The following is an 18,187-nucleotide window of genomic DNA, read 5'->3' as shown; positions in this document are numbered from 1 at the left end:
TACATTTCTTCTGGAAGTTTAATAAAACCTATTCTTGTTGAGGGTCCTAACTGCACCTTTTTCGCACATTTGATAATTCAAACACATGTTAAACTATTTTTTCACTTGAAAATGTGGAATATAGTACCTTCAATAGACACACTTGAGAACAATGTCAGGTTTGTTTGCACCTGTAAGAGAATAGAGTGTTTCCATATTGCCCTATTCTAATCACCTTCTTCCTCTGGGGCGAGTTATTCATGGTTTCACATGGAAAGAGATTGACATTACAGGCCAAGTCTATTCACACCCATGTCTCCATATAGGTGTGTTCCCATTATCTCAATAATGTTCTTTGCACGTTGTTAATTATGATAGAAGTCTTAACAATGTTTCCATTCGTCTTAAAGAATGAAACAGATTTATACATATTGTAAATTGAATGGTAATTGTCTCTGCGAAGTTTTCATCGTCGTAAATGTGTTGGCCAAGTTTTTTGATACATTTAGATGGCCCAGTCTCAGGTGTGTTTCCACTATCCTAAAAGTGTCTATGATTTTATATACTGTGCTGCTGAATCCAAAATGTGTCATATTTACATCTAAAGACCTATAGGAAGGACCACAGAATTGCATGTACTGTATACTGTATAGAGCTGTCAAGAGTTTACTAATAAACGCTGTTGTTATTACTTCATTTTAAAAAGTTCAACTACTTTTGACAAATGAATTCAAGGGCAATATCAATACCCTATTGTTTATCCCATAAAATCATATTTAGATTAGCGATTACAGCATGCTCACACATTACAATGGGCGACACCAAAGGCTAATGAAAATGCCTTTGGTTTTTTTCAAAAGTCGCTGCGATCACGTTTGAAGGAGATTAACTCTGTCTAATGGGAACACATCTGTGTGGGTACACCCTATGACTATGTGATTTCAGGTGCTAATCTCCCATGTGTTCTTACACGGTGAGAAAGTAGCCACAGATTAATCCCATCATCGAAAGACAAGGGATATTACAATCCTGTGCCAAGGACTTGCACTTTTAGAACATGACTTAACGCCTGAAATTTCCCAGAACCTTACCAAATGCTTGCGGACAAATGTGTTTCATTCAGGGGCAGAAACAGGGTTGATATATACCGTACATCGATGCTGGATTCCCATATGGTCTACACCCAGCCTGTCTCCTATCCACATGGGCTCATAATCATTTTGTCTACCTATCATTTGGTCTAATGATCATTTAGGCTAATAGTCATTTGGTCTAATTTCCATATGTCTCCAATAAGTCTACTACCCATTTGGTCTATCACTCATTAGGTCTAATTCCCAGTCAGTCTGATTCCCAATTTGTGTAAAGCCCACTTTGTCTACCATCCATAAGGTCTAATAATCATCTAATCATAAATAATAATAATAATAATAATAATAATCAAATGATTATTAGAGCTTATAGAATGTAGACGGCCTGGGTGTAGACGAAATAAACCACATCAAACTTTCCACAGCTTGAATTCCCCTTTAAATGTCTCGAAGGGGTAGTCGTCATTCTAAGATGAGATGGTATTTATTTTTTTAGAGAAAATGTGGATGAAGTTTCCGCATCCTAATTTCCCTACCTCTTTGACATTTAAGTCCAGTCTCACAAGGGTAGCATAATGGAGCAAATTCTTGAACCCTTCAAAAGTTCCACCAAGTTCACAAACTCTAATCGTTTCACATCTTAACAAATCTTTCTAAAAAGGCAACATTTAGGCAATTTAAACCATCTTTGACAGTGAAAATGGCTCCGTCTCATAAATTTACATAAAACCACAACATCACATAATGATTCGTTTGAATGACTCCTGCTGAGCTAAGCAGCACTGATGATGAACTTTGAAGAAAAAAGTTTCAACTGCACTTTGTAACAGTTTGACACTGTCTGTGTCAGTGTAAAATAAACCATTTGTTGTGCTGTAATAATGAACTATGAATTATATGACAAATCAAAGGCTTGAGGCTATAGTTCTAGACAATGTGTTATACCCCTTAGAAACTGTCTGGCTATATTATATGCCATAAAACACCTGGGTTTCTAATTGGAATTCAGTTCTTCAAAAATCCTGTCACTGTTTTTTTTACAGATGGTCTACATTAGAATCTGCCTGTAAGTGCCTACATTAGAAGTACAGTCAATGCATGTGTCGAATAACCTGATGATATCTAAAAGTCCCAATTTTTTGTATAGACTTACCTATGTAAATCCTTGATATAGTCATATCAAGATGTAATTCATTCGGGCAAGGAATGGCCCGATAGATTCAATAACACAAAATACATTGATAAACATAACAAATTATGTATTGTTAAGTTATTGTTATTTTGCATATTTGGTGAGGATCATTTTTAACAAGCCATTCATTCTGCTTTTCATGGTCCTCCCACTTCAGATATAATCATTTTTGTATTGAAGATTGTCATTTTGGTTTTATCTTGACATGAAAATAAATTAATTAATTAAATTAAATTAAATAAACTCACGTTTGATACACTGTCTACTGCCTTCGTTGATAGTCCATCCAGGGCAGCACGTAGGTCCACCCGTCGAGGCTGATCTACAAACATGAGGTCCTCTGAAAGGATTACATAAAAAGAGAAAATATGGTAAAAACTAACGATGGGACAATGGAATACATGATGGAAGTCAAATATGATTTAATTTGGAAATCTCTAAAACACGAGTACGATTATAAAAAAATTCTGTCATTCAGTTTTGGATAATGGATGTCTGACAAATGCAAGCATGGAATACAAATAGAGGATTTAAAAATTACTCCGATATTCAAATAGCATTTTGTGGCAGCTCCACCCCAAACATTATAAATAAAATATATTTGAGGAAGATAAAGGCACATACATCATACCCTTTGGTTTGTTTTGTTTCTATTTACTTTCAAAAAACAGAATTCTGACAGTCACATCATCCTCTGTGAAAAGTAGCATTTTAAAACTACAATAAGCCATCAAAGTATAGTTGTTTTCTAAACTCTAAAACCTTCAAGAAAGATATTTGTTTGTACCTATGATTAAAAACTGAAATCGATATCTTTGGGTCAATGCTGGACAAATATTTTGACCAACTCAGAAGAATTTATGTACATTTTGAGTTTACAACACATAAAAAAAAAGCTCCACACTAAAAAAATTTCTGTATGAAAGTGGGTCACATTTTCTTATATACATCACTCTCCATCACTCTTTCTCTATCTATCTATCTGTCTGTCAATCTGTCTGTCTGTCTGTCGGTCTGTCTGTCTGTCGGTCTGTCTTTCTATATCTCTCTCGTTCTCTCTCTCTCTCTCTCTCTCTCTCTTACAGTACCTCCCACCTTCTCTCTCCATCACTCTTTCGCACTCTATCTGTCTGTCTGTCTATCTGTCTGTATATCTATTTGTCTGTCTTTCTGTTTGTCTGTCGTTTGTCGGTTTAACCCTCACTCGTTCTCTCTCTCTCTCTCTTTATTACCTCCCTCCTTCTCTCTCTCTCTCTCTCTCTCTCTCTCTCTCTCTATCTGTCTATTTGTCTGCCTGTCTATACCCCCTCCTCCTCCCTCACTCTCCCTCCCTCCCTCCCTCCCTCCCTCCCTCTCCTATCTCCTATATATGTATCACTCCCATGGGTCGGTTCATGAACTTGAGAAGTGGGTTGGGATCTCCATTAAGCTGATAATGAATGGAACAGACCCAATATGATAGGCTTACAAGAAGAAACTTTTTAGGTGTCTTTTGATGATGACAAATTAAGGCTATTTACATTCTTCAAAGTCGAACGTATGATCATACTCATCAATAATCCAAATATTCTTCATATCTATCATAAACATTAACTTTCTTGCCTTTGAATATCATTTGCAGAGTGCAATAATAGTGTTAATTCTATGTTGAGAAGGGGGATGTTGGTTGGGGTGTGGAATGTAAATTAACTTAAGACTCTCGGCAGAAGATAGACCTAGAAACAATTAATTGCTATTAAAACTTGAGTTTTTAATTGCCTGTTCATGAAACTACCAACAAATTATGATTCCTTCAAGACAGCTGATGTAATCATTTCATTCACAAATAGTTTCATTAACAGGGGTACATGTCTAATCTATGTGAATATATAAAACATAAACAGATGCAGATTGCAATTGCACAGGCCTAAGTCCACAGATGCTCGCAACTTTCTTCCAAATATTTAAAAAAGACTGAGGGGCATCTTACTGAGTTTTCATGAGAAGAAATACATATTTTCTTTGTATTTTCTCCATATTTGTTAGGTTTCTCATTTACTCGCGGGCATGGCACATGTGCTTCAAGTGTAAATAGGTCAATGTGGTCTACTTAGAAGCGAAAGGAAGATGTTTATCTTGTATCCTGAGCATGGGTTTTGTGCCCTCCCTGTACTGAACGAATGAAATCACCATGCACAAACAAAAACGATACATTCTGATATCCAAACAAATCATGTCTAGATCTTAAGACTAAGTTTGAGAGGGAGTGATATGCAGATGTGTAGATTGACGTTGAGAAAAAGAACTTGTTTGAAATGTCTAAAGCTATGTAGGGAATTAAGATGTAGCGAAGGAACACATGTCACTATTAGCATCAATTTCACATTCGCCAAAGAGATTGTCTGAACAGATTTATTTCAAGGGATTGATTTAAAGGGAATTGCTTGCCTGATATAGAATGAGTCAGGAGATACCTTCCGAAAATCACAAGGAAAGGACATTTCATGTTTGTACAGTTCTGAATGTCACAAAAACAGATGAAAGAATACACAAAATTTGATATGTGAAAAAAAAATTAGGGAAAGGGCGAAAGGGTGGTTATTGTACCGGAGTGTTGGCTCAGTCAGTAGAGCGTCCGCCTCACAACCGGGAGGTCATGGGTTCGAACCCCGGCCGCGTCATACCAAAAGACGTTAAAAGATGGGAGTTGTTGCTACCTTGTTTGGCGTTCAACAATAAGGGATAGAGCAACGTCGATCTGGCGCTGCTCAGTGGCTGCCGGGCTCACGATCAATTGGGCAAAAAGAATTTCCGTTTCGGTTTAATAAAATTTGGAGTGGACTATTAGGCTATTATTATTATTATTGAACTGACTGATGACAGTATAATACCAATGCATTGCAAAGGTTTATTGCTGTTTAGTCTAGCTACAACCAGTTTGTCAACTACCCAATTAGTCTATTCCCATATTATAGTCTAATAATCTTTCATCTACTTATCATTTGGTCTAATGACCATTCAGGCTAATAGTCATTTGGTCTAATTTCCATTTGGTTTGATCTCCAATAATGTCTACTACCTATTTTGGTCTATTGCTCATTTAGTCTAATTTCCATTCAGTCTAATTTCCATTCAGTCTAATTTCCATTCAGTCTAATTTCCATTCAGTCTAATTTCCATTCAGTCTAATTTCCATTCAGTCTAATTTCCATTCAGTCTAATTCCAAATTTTTATAATGCCCATTTTGTCTCTTATCCATATGGTCTAATAATCATTTAATCATAAATAATAATAATCATCAAATATGGATGGTATACAAAATGGGCATTAGACAAAATGGGAATTTCACCCATTGATAATCACCACATATCAAAGTGAATGGAAAGCATAGTCCCCCAAAAGGGGAAATGGGGAACATTTACATCATCAAGTAAAAGGGGTTTTTCAGTTCTGACTGCTTCAATTACAAATCAGAGAGCCCAGTTCTAAGGGTATAGATGGACCTACCATAATCCTACAATGTAATTTCTACCTGATGAGCTAAAGTATGCCTTACCACAATTCCCACACAAAAGCCAATTGACTCTACGTACCAGGTATGAACTCAAAGTTAAGGAAACGCATTCAGTCCAGTTCACTGGACCATGAATAAAGGAATCATCTCTGTTGATTCCTCTTTACTCATGCGCACTGGGAGGAAAGGACTATATCCAAGGAGTTTGTCAATTTATCATAGCAACAATTAACAAACTTCATTTTGCACCAAAAAAACAGTAGGAAAGTTACCTTATGGACGAATTATTCCAGGCGGACACAACCACAAATAAAGGAAATCTTTGAACAGCACACAAATTCCAGATTTTGATCTTGAATTTGAATGAGGTTCATTTCAAAACAAATAACAAACACATGCATGTCATATGTTATCCAGAAAATACTGATAATTTGATTCATGTGTCTTACCATATTCAATGTGAATAACAGGCCTACAGTAATAAATTGACTGAAAATCTGGCTCCATCTACACACTCCCCTGCCCCTAGGGAGCCCATAACTCAGCCCCCCCCCCCCTCTCCCCCCACTCTGCATATATTTTCTCCTCACCTAAACCCCCACTCCACTCCCATGTACTAAAATATATACTTTTTGTCCTCATGACCTTTTGGGGGATAAAATGTCATATTTCTTGTAGTGATCATGAATTAACAGATATTTGTTGGATTTTGTTTTCCTGAGCTATCAGTCTCCACTCTAGGGTATTATTTCTTCATTGCCTCTTTCCAATCTTTCTCCACTTCCTCATATTCTATATATGCTGCATCACTCCATCTTTCTGCCATACCATTCCTCTCTCTCTCTCTCTCTCTCCCTCTCTCTCCCCCCCCCCCCTCTCTCTCTCTCTCTCTCTCCCCCCCCCCCCCCATCTCTAATCTTTTTACCACAGAAGGCCTGTCCTCATCAGTTTGAGTTTGCCAAATAACATGCTATATTAACTATCCCGATCGCAAATTAACCAGTCAATTCGTCTTCATCAGCCCGCACTTGCAATTAGCCGGATATTTAGTAGAGAAAATATCCCAAGAAATATTGTTCTTGTTTCCAAAATATCCCGCTTTTCGGGAAATAGCGGGCTAATTTGTGCCCATCCGAGCTAGTTTGTTATGAGCGTATCAGTCTGGTGAAGACGCAATTTCGAGCTTAGGGATAATATCCCGAGTCTGAAAATAGCGGGTTCTTTGGCAAACTGGAGCCGATGAGGACAGGCCTAGACACTTCCATAAAAAAATCAGAGTACCATGTTTCCTTTATCACCGAACATGTCACATTAGAGACTCCACCCAAATGTTATTTATAGCTCACATGAACACATTACGTTAACACATTCAAGCTCAATACATTATCTATCACTTATGTTCCATTGACATTTACTCCGGCTACAATTGCAGCAACTATATTTCATCAAAAATATAGGGTTAGGGTGAGAGTTGTTATTGAGTTATAGGATAGGTTCAAAGTTAGAAATTAAACCTGACTATCAATAGAGCATGTATGCTTGTTTTTTGCAAGCAACCACGGGGCTGACGGCTTAAAGTCCTCTCTGAGGGACTGGGTAATGAGGATTAATGCCTTACCAAAGGGCACAAGCGTGCGCGTTGAATTGGCTTTGAACCCATGACCTCACAGTTACTCGCAGACCACTGCTCTACCACAGAGCCATCATGCCTTCTACCAAAGGGCACAAGCGCATTGACTTGGTTTTGAACCTGTGACCTCTCAGTTACTCGCAGACCACTGCTCTACCACTCAGCCATCTCACCTCCCACATGTATTAGGGTGACAGACCACTTCACACCTCGAATAGATGAATCTTACAGAGAAAGGATGTCTAATAGACGATAGAATAGATCCCATGTGTACCGAGATCAGGATATCCTTTGGTTCTTTCTCTCATGTGTCTCTGTCAGTCATTAGACTATGGTGATAAACTCCCACAGTTTTACAAGCAAAATGCTTATTTGACAGAGAATTAGCCTGAAAAGACTGTTGTAGGCAGCTAGATAATATATACCGGTAATTCAGAAGTATGAAACATGTTTCATTTTGGGGGATAAGGAATGGTGTATATTTTTCCAGTCAGAGATTACTAAGACTAATTCATTTTCAGAAGTATGAAACATGTTTCATTTTGGGGGATTATTAGCCCTATTTCATCATTTCGACTAAATAAACCTGTAATGGGCCTTATTTCATTAATTGACAGCAGGAAGAGTGTCAATTCAAATACTTTTCCATACACTTTACATTAATTGTTATTAACCTCCTGGCTTTCAGCCAGTGATTTCATTTGTTGAACTAAATGGCCTTTCAAGAAATTGAATCACGTTACACTTTTAATGTGATACGCCTTGGTAAGAAACAAAATCAGAATAACAAATCTTTTCATGAACTAATCTTCAGAGTCTGGCACAAAAATGTTAGAAGAAAAAAAAGCTTCCTTCATTTCTAAAGTTATGATATCATATCCAAACAACAACATGGGTCACAGTCATCATCAATTTTCTCTACAACAGCTCTTCCAAAAACAATTTATTTTGGATGATAAAAGTGTGCTCCTGATAAAGAAAATTGGTTTTAAGAACAATAGAAAGTGTTAGAAATAACATACTGTAGAAGTACTTTGTGATAAAGAATATATTCTTATCGAAAATAGAGTGTGCGTATGATGATTTCATTTTATCTTAGTACCTAAAAGGCCAAGAAAAAAGTGTGTGAATCTCGATTTATGTTAATTTTGTATTTACCAAAGGAAAACTTTAAAGGTACTATGTCCCATTTGCAGGCCAAAAAAATGAAAAAGTTTATTTCCAAGTGCATTTGAAAGATAATACTAATTTAGAACTTCCCTAAAAAAGGTGGGGCTTGAAAATGTCTTCAAGTGGGAAAATAACGACTATTAGTTGTCAAATCGACTTTAGGGCTATAGAGCCCAAAAGTAATAGTCTTGATTTTCAGACAATATTGTACCGAATGGTCATACGTTTTATGCTGCACACAGATTCAATCAGTTTAATCTTGGCCATCATAAGAAGTGGGTTATTGATGTAGACAAATGCTCATGTACCCTTTACAACTCTTTTCATGTATGTTATTACCAAAGAAGAAAAAAAGCCAGTCAGTCACTCAATAGTGTCTGACAGTGAAGTCTAGCAAGTAAACGGGTTTCCTTGCATAATTTGAATATGAGGACACTGCTGACGTTTAAATTTCACAGATAGGACATACATGACATATTCATAATTCCTGCAAAGTTCTACAGAATTTGAGGTTGGCTGCAAAAGGGACATAGCACCTTTAAGCTTTAATGTCACTTATGAATAAAAATCCCACTTAGAATGACCTGTATCTCTCATTTTCCTTCTTTTATCTGTAAAGCGCTTAGGCACATCGTTGGATCGATGTATTGAGCGCTATATAAACACGGAATATTATTATTACACGGTGATGCCTTGCAGGTAGACGTCCCCTTTAAATGCACCTGTTAAACAGAGAACTTCGGAGCACTTGTGACATTTTGAGGGAGTTTTTTGCCAATCATGTCAGATAATCTAGGACAGTCTTCCTTCCTCTGTTGATCTTAAAGGAAACATTAAACCTTTGATTACCTCTTCCTTAAGATCAAAACTGAACTGTTATTGTCAGGAGTTTCTGTTTTGCATTGTTGTTTTTTTAAACAAACATATCCCTCATTCTTGAACCCAAGATAAAGTTGTATTTTCCTCTGGCTATTTCAGGTTTGTTTTGGGGTGGACTTGTGAGAATTTGTCCATTGAAAATGCTTGGAACATCAATGAAAAATTTGAAAGAAACACTGGGTGATGCATTTTTTCATTTAATGAAATGAATAATGACCAGCAGTGGCATAGCTGCCCCCATGCCCCCCCCCCCCCTAACACCCATACACATCCACACACAGGAAAAAATACTTTATAATTTTGGGGGCTACTTTTCAAGCTTGCTTGCATGAAAATAACACTCTTTATTTTGTTTTGCATTGAACTCTATGCAATTTTTTGGGGGGCTCTTTTATGACTTTCCGGGAATCTTTTTGGCATTTTGGGGGCTAATGTGTATTTTTTTCCCTGATTTGTGAAAAAGTAAAAAGAGAGGAAAGGGAAAGAGAGAAAGGGAAAAGGAGAAAGAACAAGAAAAGCAGATGCCTGGACTACCTCCTGCACCCTCCCCCAATCATTAAATTGCATTTCATTATACGAGTACCGGTATGACCAGGCCTCCATCGTTCCAATGCTCCCTCAAGTGGAACCAGCTCTAATACCAGTCATTCAAGGCTTGCAGATCATCTGCTTAAATCTGGGCCTGTTTCATAGAACTATTAAATACCATGGTTTCAATAGCTTATAACTTGTTTACACTCAAATACTATGATTTCAATAACTTATAACTTGTTATTGATAGCATTTTTTATGAAACAGGGCTCTGATAGCTAATTTGTATGACTTCGGGTAAACAAATCATCTCGTTAGCACAGCTGTTTAAGTTTAATATCTCATGTGAAAACTGAGCAAAAGTACTTATATTTCAGAATTATGACTCAAGTATTCAACTGAATACTTGCCAAGATTTTAACAAGTACCTTTAAGGGAATTGGCGAAAAGTGAATGAGCAATCCATAAGTATGTAAAATGAATGACTAATTCATTACTATTTCCCCAGGGGCTTTATTTTGTAAAGAGTTTTCCCAAAAATGACTCAATAGACGTGTTTGAAAAATGTAACTGAATGCCAAAATGGCAAAACACAACTGTCACAAGTGACATTTGTTGAGGCATATCCCATTTAAAGTGAATTTTGGGCATTGTCAATCTCAAAATACGAATTTTGTCATTTTAAGAATAATCATGTAAATTTATCTGATCTGCCTTAATGTGTACATCTTTTAATGCGGCATTTTTCAATGAGAATATTGATAGGGAGAGACTTAAGTGACTATAGAATAAAACTAGTCCAGCGAACTTAAATTCATAATACATGTTTGTGAACTTGGTGGTATCGATAGGGTTAAAGCGATCTGGTTCTGAAATACAATTTTTCTCTTGGGAGGAAATAGAGGTCTGCATCGCTGACTATAACTTCCCCCGTGTCTTCAGTCATCCCGATTCCAGATTTCATTGTGTTTCTTAAACCTGGGCCCTGTTTCACGAAACTTGTTATCAATAACAAGTAACAAAAACTGTTAAAAGCTACTGAAATCGTGGCATTTGATTTGCAGAGAGATAATTTGCATAGAAATTTAGCATTTGTTAAAATTTGTTTACGTGAAACAGGGCCTAGGTCTTAGCATATGGGTACCCAAAGAAATTCCTTGAGTGCTATTTACAATGTTGAGTTCACAGGGCTCACCACTATCAGTGGTCTAGTACATGTTGGGCCATGCTGGGCCCCTAAATATTACCTCCAGACTTCTAAATATTACCTACAGACCACTAACAATGAAAGTTAGCATGGAAACCTGCCTCCTGGTTATAAACAGACAATTTAATGATGTCAGGATATACTGCCCGTTACGGAAGACTTCTTATTAGTACATACAGACCCCTAATAGTACATACAGACCCCTAATAGTACCTACAGACCCCTAAGAATGAAAGTTAGCATGGAAACCTGCCTCCTGGTTATAAACAGACAATTTAATGATGTCAGGATATACTGCCCGTTACGGAAGATTTCTTATTATTTTCTGCGCAAAAAATCTAATATTTGGAGTCTATTGGTTATTTTTTTAAAGCAATTTTTTCTGGATTTATAAAATCTAGAAACTACGAAGGTTCTACCTTTAAATATAAGTTGTCATCAGTCATTTTTGAATGTTGACGGTACCCCTGCCCCTCGCCAGGGGAGTTCGGATGACATTCATACACCCCCTGTAGTCACACAGGAAAGACATGCCAAGTTCTTATCAAGCCCTTACCCCCATTTCAAACAGGATGATGTCAGATCCATAATGTAAAACTTACAGCAGCCCCATCCATGCAACATGCTTTTCTCAACGATTTGATGGTAGACAATAACTGATTCTTGTTAAAGATATGAGAACTGACTAATAAGTTATTTGTTTTACTGGACTGTAAAGACAATCTAGAGATTGTGTAACAATTTTTATCAAGCCTTTACCCCCATTTCGAACATGATGATGTCAGATCCCAAATGTAAAACGGTATCTCCATCCATGCAACATTCTTTGACCAATGATATGATGGTAGACAATAACAGATTCTTGTAAGAGATATGTGTTATTGATTGATAATTTGTTCATTTCATCTGACTGTGATCGACTGTTATTTTGATTGGGTAGGTTTTACCTGACTGCCAAGAAAGCATGTCAATCTCAAGACAATCTGGAGATTGTGTAACAATTTTGTCTTTCATCCGTGTTATTGCCTTGTGATAAATTTAGATTTTTGACTGACCAACAAATGGGTCATTCCACTAAATATGGTACATTTACATCATATCATCCATAATATGAAGTGACAAGTAACAATTTTTTCTTGGAAGTAGCACTGTAAAATGACCACAGTAACAAACTCGCATCTCTTATGCCTCATATTTACAGCCAGTAAGATAGAATTTTGTCCTAATGCTGCATACAGTGTGTATGGAATCGTTAAAAATCAAGAATTTGGGGGCATCTTCCACGGACCTCTTTTCATGGGTAGATGTCTAGAACAGGAAGCTCTAGGTCGTCAGATAGGAGCGTTCTAACCCCCTCCATGTCACAGCTCATCAGGCCAGGGCCTCACTGATAGATACACTACTCTATGTAAACACACCTAGTATGTTGTAACAATTATGAAAATTATGAAGTTAGAAAGATAATGTGGTCCCCTCCCCCCCCCCCCCCCCCTTCCATGTCACAGCTAATCAGGCCAGGACCTTACTAGATACAATACTCTGTGTAAACACACCTTAAAGATACTATGTCCCTTTTGCAGCCAACATCAAATTCTGTAGAACTTTATGAATATGTCATATATGTCCTATATGTGAAATTTAAACGTTAGAAGTTTCCTAATATTCAAATTATGCAAATTTTTTTGGCTTGCAAATGGGACATAGTACCTTTAAAGGAAGGCAGTATGCTGTAACAATAATGGAAATTATGAAGTGAGAAAGATGATGTGGTCCCCCCCCCCCCCCCCCCACCCCGCCATGTCACAGCTCATCGGGCTAGGGCCTCACTGATAGATACAATACTCAATGTAAACACACCTTAAAAGGGACATATCAAAGTATGTTGTAACAATTATGAAAATTATGAAGTTAGAAAGATAATGTGGACCCCCCCCCCCCCCCACCTCCTCCATGTCACAGCTCATCAGACGACGGCCTGACTAAACAATACAATACAATACAATACAATACAATGTTTACTCTAAGTATTTACTCTTACTCCTATCTTCTCCGTTTGAAGCAAGAAGAGTTTACAAATAAACATAACTTACATTTTTTAACTCAGTATTAATGTCTTTTTGGATCAAAAAGCGAACAGACGATGTATGATAACAAGGCATGTGCTGGAAGAAAATAAATATCCGCAGGCTTAGGGAAATAATCCATAAGACCTGTATATTTTTCTATGCAACCGGTTAAACAAAAGGGGGGCTGGTACATGTACATGCGAAGTTGTGAATTTCTCTTATGAATTACATAGACTAGGAAAATGGTAAATAATAAGTAGATGTTTATTTGGCACAATAAATGACAAACATGACAATAAACAGCTTAAAACATTTCAATTTCTAAAACAGAATTTTCTGAGTTGTAGCAACCTGCCTTTACTGTTTTTTTTTTTTTGTTTTTTTTTTTTTGTTATCTATATCACAAAAAATATATATGTGGGTATTTGAGACAACATTCATCCTATAGCCCTGAGGCCCCTGAAATACTCCATGGGGTCCATTTGTACAAATAAAGAAATTTATTAATCCTATAGCATCATTTAACCTTTGACCTCAGGCGAACACTGTGGTCTACATCAAGCCATGGCTGTATACCCAATCCACATATATCTTATTTATTTTGTCGACTAAACCTATCATGGGTGGGTAGGAGAGGGGAAGAAGGAGGGAGAGGGAGGGAGGGAGAGAAGAAGAGAGAGGGAGAGAAGGAGACAGAGGGGTGGGTAGGAGAGAAAGGGTGGGTAGGAGAGAGAGGGATTGTAGGAGAGGGAGAGAAGGAGAAAAGGGAGTGAAAGGGAGAGAAGGGGAGGAGAGAGAGAAGGACAGAAGGGGACAGAAGGGAGTGAGAGCAAGAGAAGGGGAGAGAGGGGAGACAAGGAGAGAGAGGGCAAGAAGGTGGGGGCAGCTAGAGAGGAGAGAACAAGAGAAATAGAAGGAGAACTTAAGAAGTTTAGTAAGAGAATGAGAGGGGACCCAAAATTCATATCACCTAATCCAAACCTGCATCGAGAGAGACAAATTTAGACAAAATGCCTCATCTACAAGGCCATTCGACCAGGCAACGACCCAAGCCCATAAACTCAAGATTGAAAGTCAAATGAATTTAAAGTAATACACTTCAACGCTCTCACAAGAGCATACTGTAAATGCTATACTTTTTACAACATGACATTTTTCAGAATCATGCATGACAGCTATTTTCAGGGTAAGAAATCTTCATCGATTGAAACAAATCCATGTGATGATTCCATATCGATGTACTTAATCTTTAAAAGAACCAGTCTTTGAAAGTTCAATGTTTCTAGTTTTACAGTTTTTAAGATGTGGTATAGGACAGATACTTTGTAACTGCTATATATTCAGTATGTATACTACATAGTATGATAATTGCTGGGGGCCCTGAATATGAGTCACGATTACTCAAAGACAACTTTATGTCAGTCCAATGCTTGTCTATCATGGAAACAAAATATTGAACTTTTTATCACCAACAAAACAGCCACCAAAACGATTTGAACCGCTCATTCAAGATTACAGATTAACAGGAATCTTGGTCTTGACTTCAACAAGCAATATAACATCAATTTATAACTTCTCTTTTTCTTAAAAAAGAAAATTCCCTTTTAACACACATTTATATGAAAGTTTCTGGAGGAAATGTGAGAAGCTCCCAACCACCACCCCCCCCCCCCCCAAAAAAAAAAAAAAAAAAAATCAGGAAATCCAGGATCCACCCCTGAATAGGTACCTATATGCTATATTGGTTCAGCCTTTTCATTGGTTTCCATATTTTCAGCAAAGGGGTCATTGTTGTAACGTCACAATAACAACGATTGTTGTGAGAAACACAGCTGGGTTGGCAGAGAAAGGAAATGACTTGTAGTGACTTTTGAATCTCTTTGGCAAACACCTATGCTTATCAAGGGTTATTAACCAAGTGTACTTTAAAAAGTGATAGGGGTGTAAAAGGTATGCCTTGTCTGTTGAGAGCCAGAAGGGCACTGAAATCAATGTAAACTGCTATTACAGTCAAACCTGCTTTAGTGACCACCTGTCTACTAAGACCACATATTTTGTTTCCCTTGAAAACGGTTTCTCATTGAAACATGTACTAAAGGAACCTGTCTACAAAGACCACTTTTTGTGCATTATAGATATGTTTGACTGTAGTTATAAGGGCAGAGGAGTCATGGTAGAGGGGACTTGACTGGAGCTGAGAAGGTCATGGGTTCAATTCCTGGCAACAGCATTTCAGCAAGGGATTTTATTTTTGTTTCTTCTCTTCACCCAGGTTTTCAATGGGTATCCTGTGGGATGTGAGCTTTAGTGTGGTTGGATTGGCACGTGTCTGATTTTAAAATGGCGCCTGGTTGGAATACCTCCCAGAGAGCAAAATGTATAGGCACTATTACATGTACAGTCAAACCTACTTTGTGACCACCTGTCCACAAAGACCACAATTTTTGTTTCCCTTGAAAATGGTTTGTCATTGCAACATGTACTACAGGCACCTGTCTACAAAGACCTCCTGCCTATAAAGACCACTTTTCTTGTCTCCCTTGGATGGTCTTTATGGACAGGTTTCGGTTGACTGTATATGCAGAATAGCGATTGAGTTATCCGATGACCAGGCTAATGATGTTGAGGGTGTTTTATCTTCTCAGCTGATAGGGCGTGCAGACATGGAATCATTCCAGGCAGTGGACTTCTTTTATTTATGACCCTTACCCTTGAAGACCGAAGTACAAACCCATGAAGGATTTCAAATAAATGCTTGTAATGTCCTATTAAGAAATGAATTACGGTAGTTACATCAAGAAGCAGCTGCTTAATGATGTAATCCATTGGGATTAGCAACTTATTAAGCCATCAACCTAAAAGCCTAATTCCTTGACCTTCGACTGAGTCAAAGATATTACTGGGTCATGCTCAAGGACTATTGGACTCTAAAGTATATTTTTCCCATCATCTTTGATATACTTTCCACTTATCATCCACTTCTCCTCTTCTTCCTCCCCCCCCCCCCCCCCCCCTTCTCTCTCTTTTTTCTTCTTCTTCTTCTTCTTCTTCTTCTTCTTCTTCTTCTTCTTCTTCTTCTTCTTCTTCTTCTTCTTCTTCTTCTTCTTCTTCTTCTTCTTCTTCTTCTTCTTCTTCTTCTTCTTCTCCTCCTCCTCCTCCTCCTCCTCCTCCTCCTCCTCCTCCTCCTCCTCCTCCTCCTCCTCCTCCTCCTCTTCCCTTCTTCTCCTCCTCCTCCTCCTCCTCCTCCTCCTCCTCTTCCCTTCTCCTCCTCTTCCTCCTCCTCCTTCATCTTCTTCTTCCTCCTCTTCTTCAAAAATGATCCTACGTTTTGTATTATTCATATTTCTATTGTATATCTTCATGCACACATTGTCTGTTTGGATTAGCAGTATTAAGCCATCAACTTAAAGACCGGTTCCTTCACCTTCAACTGATTGAAAAGACATTATCTAGTCATGCCCAAGGATTATTATATAAATATCTTTTTCATCATCTTTGAGATTCAACGCATTCTGGGCAATCATAGTTTTGATCAAATGCCAGAAAGCAACTTTAAAGAAAAAAATTGTGACTTACATGTTGTCAAGCTGTGTTTTGTTATTTAAGTGGGCATGACACAGGTAATAGACTTCATCATGAGCATACCTGACTGTGTTTCCGGAAGAGAAATATGGTCATTTTTATAAAGACTCGTTCAGATTCAGATATGACGCAGTAAACCAAAACAAAAACCAATTTCTTTTAACACGTAAATTAATGTGAACTGCGCACAATAAGATCTTACTCGTACTTACCGAATTTATGTGTGACGCATGTTACACAGTAAAACCTATGTACAAAGACCACTCAAGGGAGTCAGGGAGAAAACAAAAAGGGTCTTTATGAGTAGGTGGACTTGGTTCCTGTAATGAGCAACACTGTGCAAGGGAACCAAAAATTGTGGTCTTTATAGACAGGTGGTCTTCTGTATACAGGTGGTCACTAAAAGCAGGATTGACTGTAACACATACACTGAGTATGTAATAAAAATAACAATACACACGATGTAATACGATGCAAGGGGAAGAGAGGTAGCGAGGCCTGTTAACACTTATTGACGTGACTCACTATAACACTGACATGACTGTGAACAGGTAGATAAAATAACCTCAGTCAAAACCTGTGTTCACACGAGAATGTCATAGGGTTCATTCAGATATAACGCAATAAACAATTTCAAGGGCGGGCAAAATTTTCAAAAAAAACACACTCCAGGGGGTCGTTTCACAAAACTTGTCATCAGTGACAAATGACAGTTTTTTGTTATAAGCTACTGAAATCCTTGCTTCTGATTAGTTATCAGCAGATTTTGTCACTGATTTTTGTCATTGAAAAAAGGCTTTGAGAAACGGGCCCCAGAAGTGGACTTTTTCATTTCATTGTTTGTGGGTTTTTTTGTCCATTGACAAAACAACGTAATGTGAGAAAAGTCAATGATTTTGCTTGCAGTGCAAATACATCTTTTCTCAGTTTACGTTTACGAATGGTTGTGTGAACTTGACTAGAGTTTGACATAACAGGTAACATAACTCTTGTCTGAGAGCAAGTGTAAAGAGGAAAGAGAGGAAGGAAGGACTTGTTTAAAGAAGGAAAACCAAATCAGATAAGGAGAGTGAGAAGGAGTGGGTTATGAAAGAAGGGCAGGTGGCTGCTGGCTGCTAATGAGAGAAGACAGTGGGTGATTTAATAGTCATTCGTAATTGGTTAGTTAGTACCTTGGTCACACCAACAAGACCCGACACCTGACCCAACACCAGATCAATACCAGATTGACACCAGACCGACAACGGACCAAAAAAACAATAATACCCCAATGGCAAACAATTGGTCAGTCTTGAATCAGTTTATCAGTGTGTCTTAGGAATCATTGAGAGATACAGAGAACGGGAGCGTTCTAAACAGACCTGTT

General features: G+C 37.8%; 1 protein-coding gene across 1 annotated transcript in view; it reads right to left on the bottom strand.

Moving 5' to 3' along the window:
• Nucleotides 1–18,187, bottom strand: part of LOC583085 — a 300,967-nt gene that overhangs the window by 277,972 nt on the left and 4,808 nt on the right. The window contains exon 2 of the mRNA XM_030978601.1: nt 2,511–2,602. Within this exon, the coding sequence (XP_030834461.1) occupies nt 2,511–2,602 (92 nt within the window). The remainder of the gene's footprint in view (nt 1–2,510; nt 2,603–18,187) is intronic.

This window comes from Strongylocentrotus purpuratus, unplaced genomic scaffold (genome assembly GCF_000002235.5).
Source record: "Strongylocentrotus purpuratus isolate Spur 01 unplaced genomic scaffold, Spur_5.0 spur5_scaffold_1, whole genome shotgun sequence".
NCBI classification, from domain to species: Eukaryota; Metazoa; Echinodermata; class Echinoidea; order Camarodonta; family Strongylocentrotidae; genus Strongylocentrotus; species Strongylocentrotus purpuratus.
The sequence above is the reverse complement of the archived record's forward strand: the minus strand, read 5'-3'. Positions and strand labels throughout refer to the sequence as shown.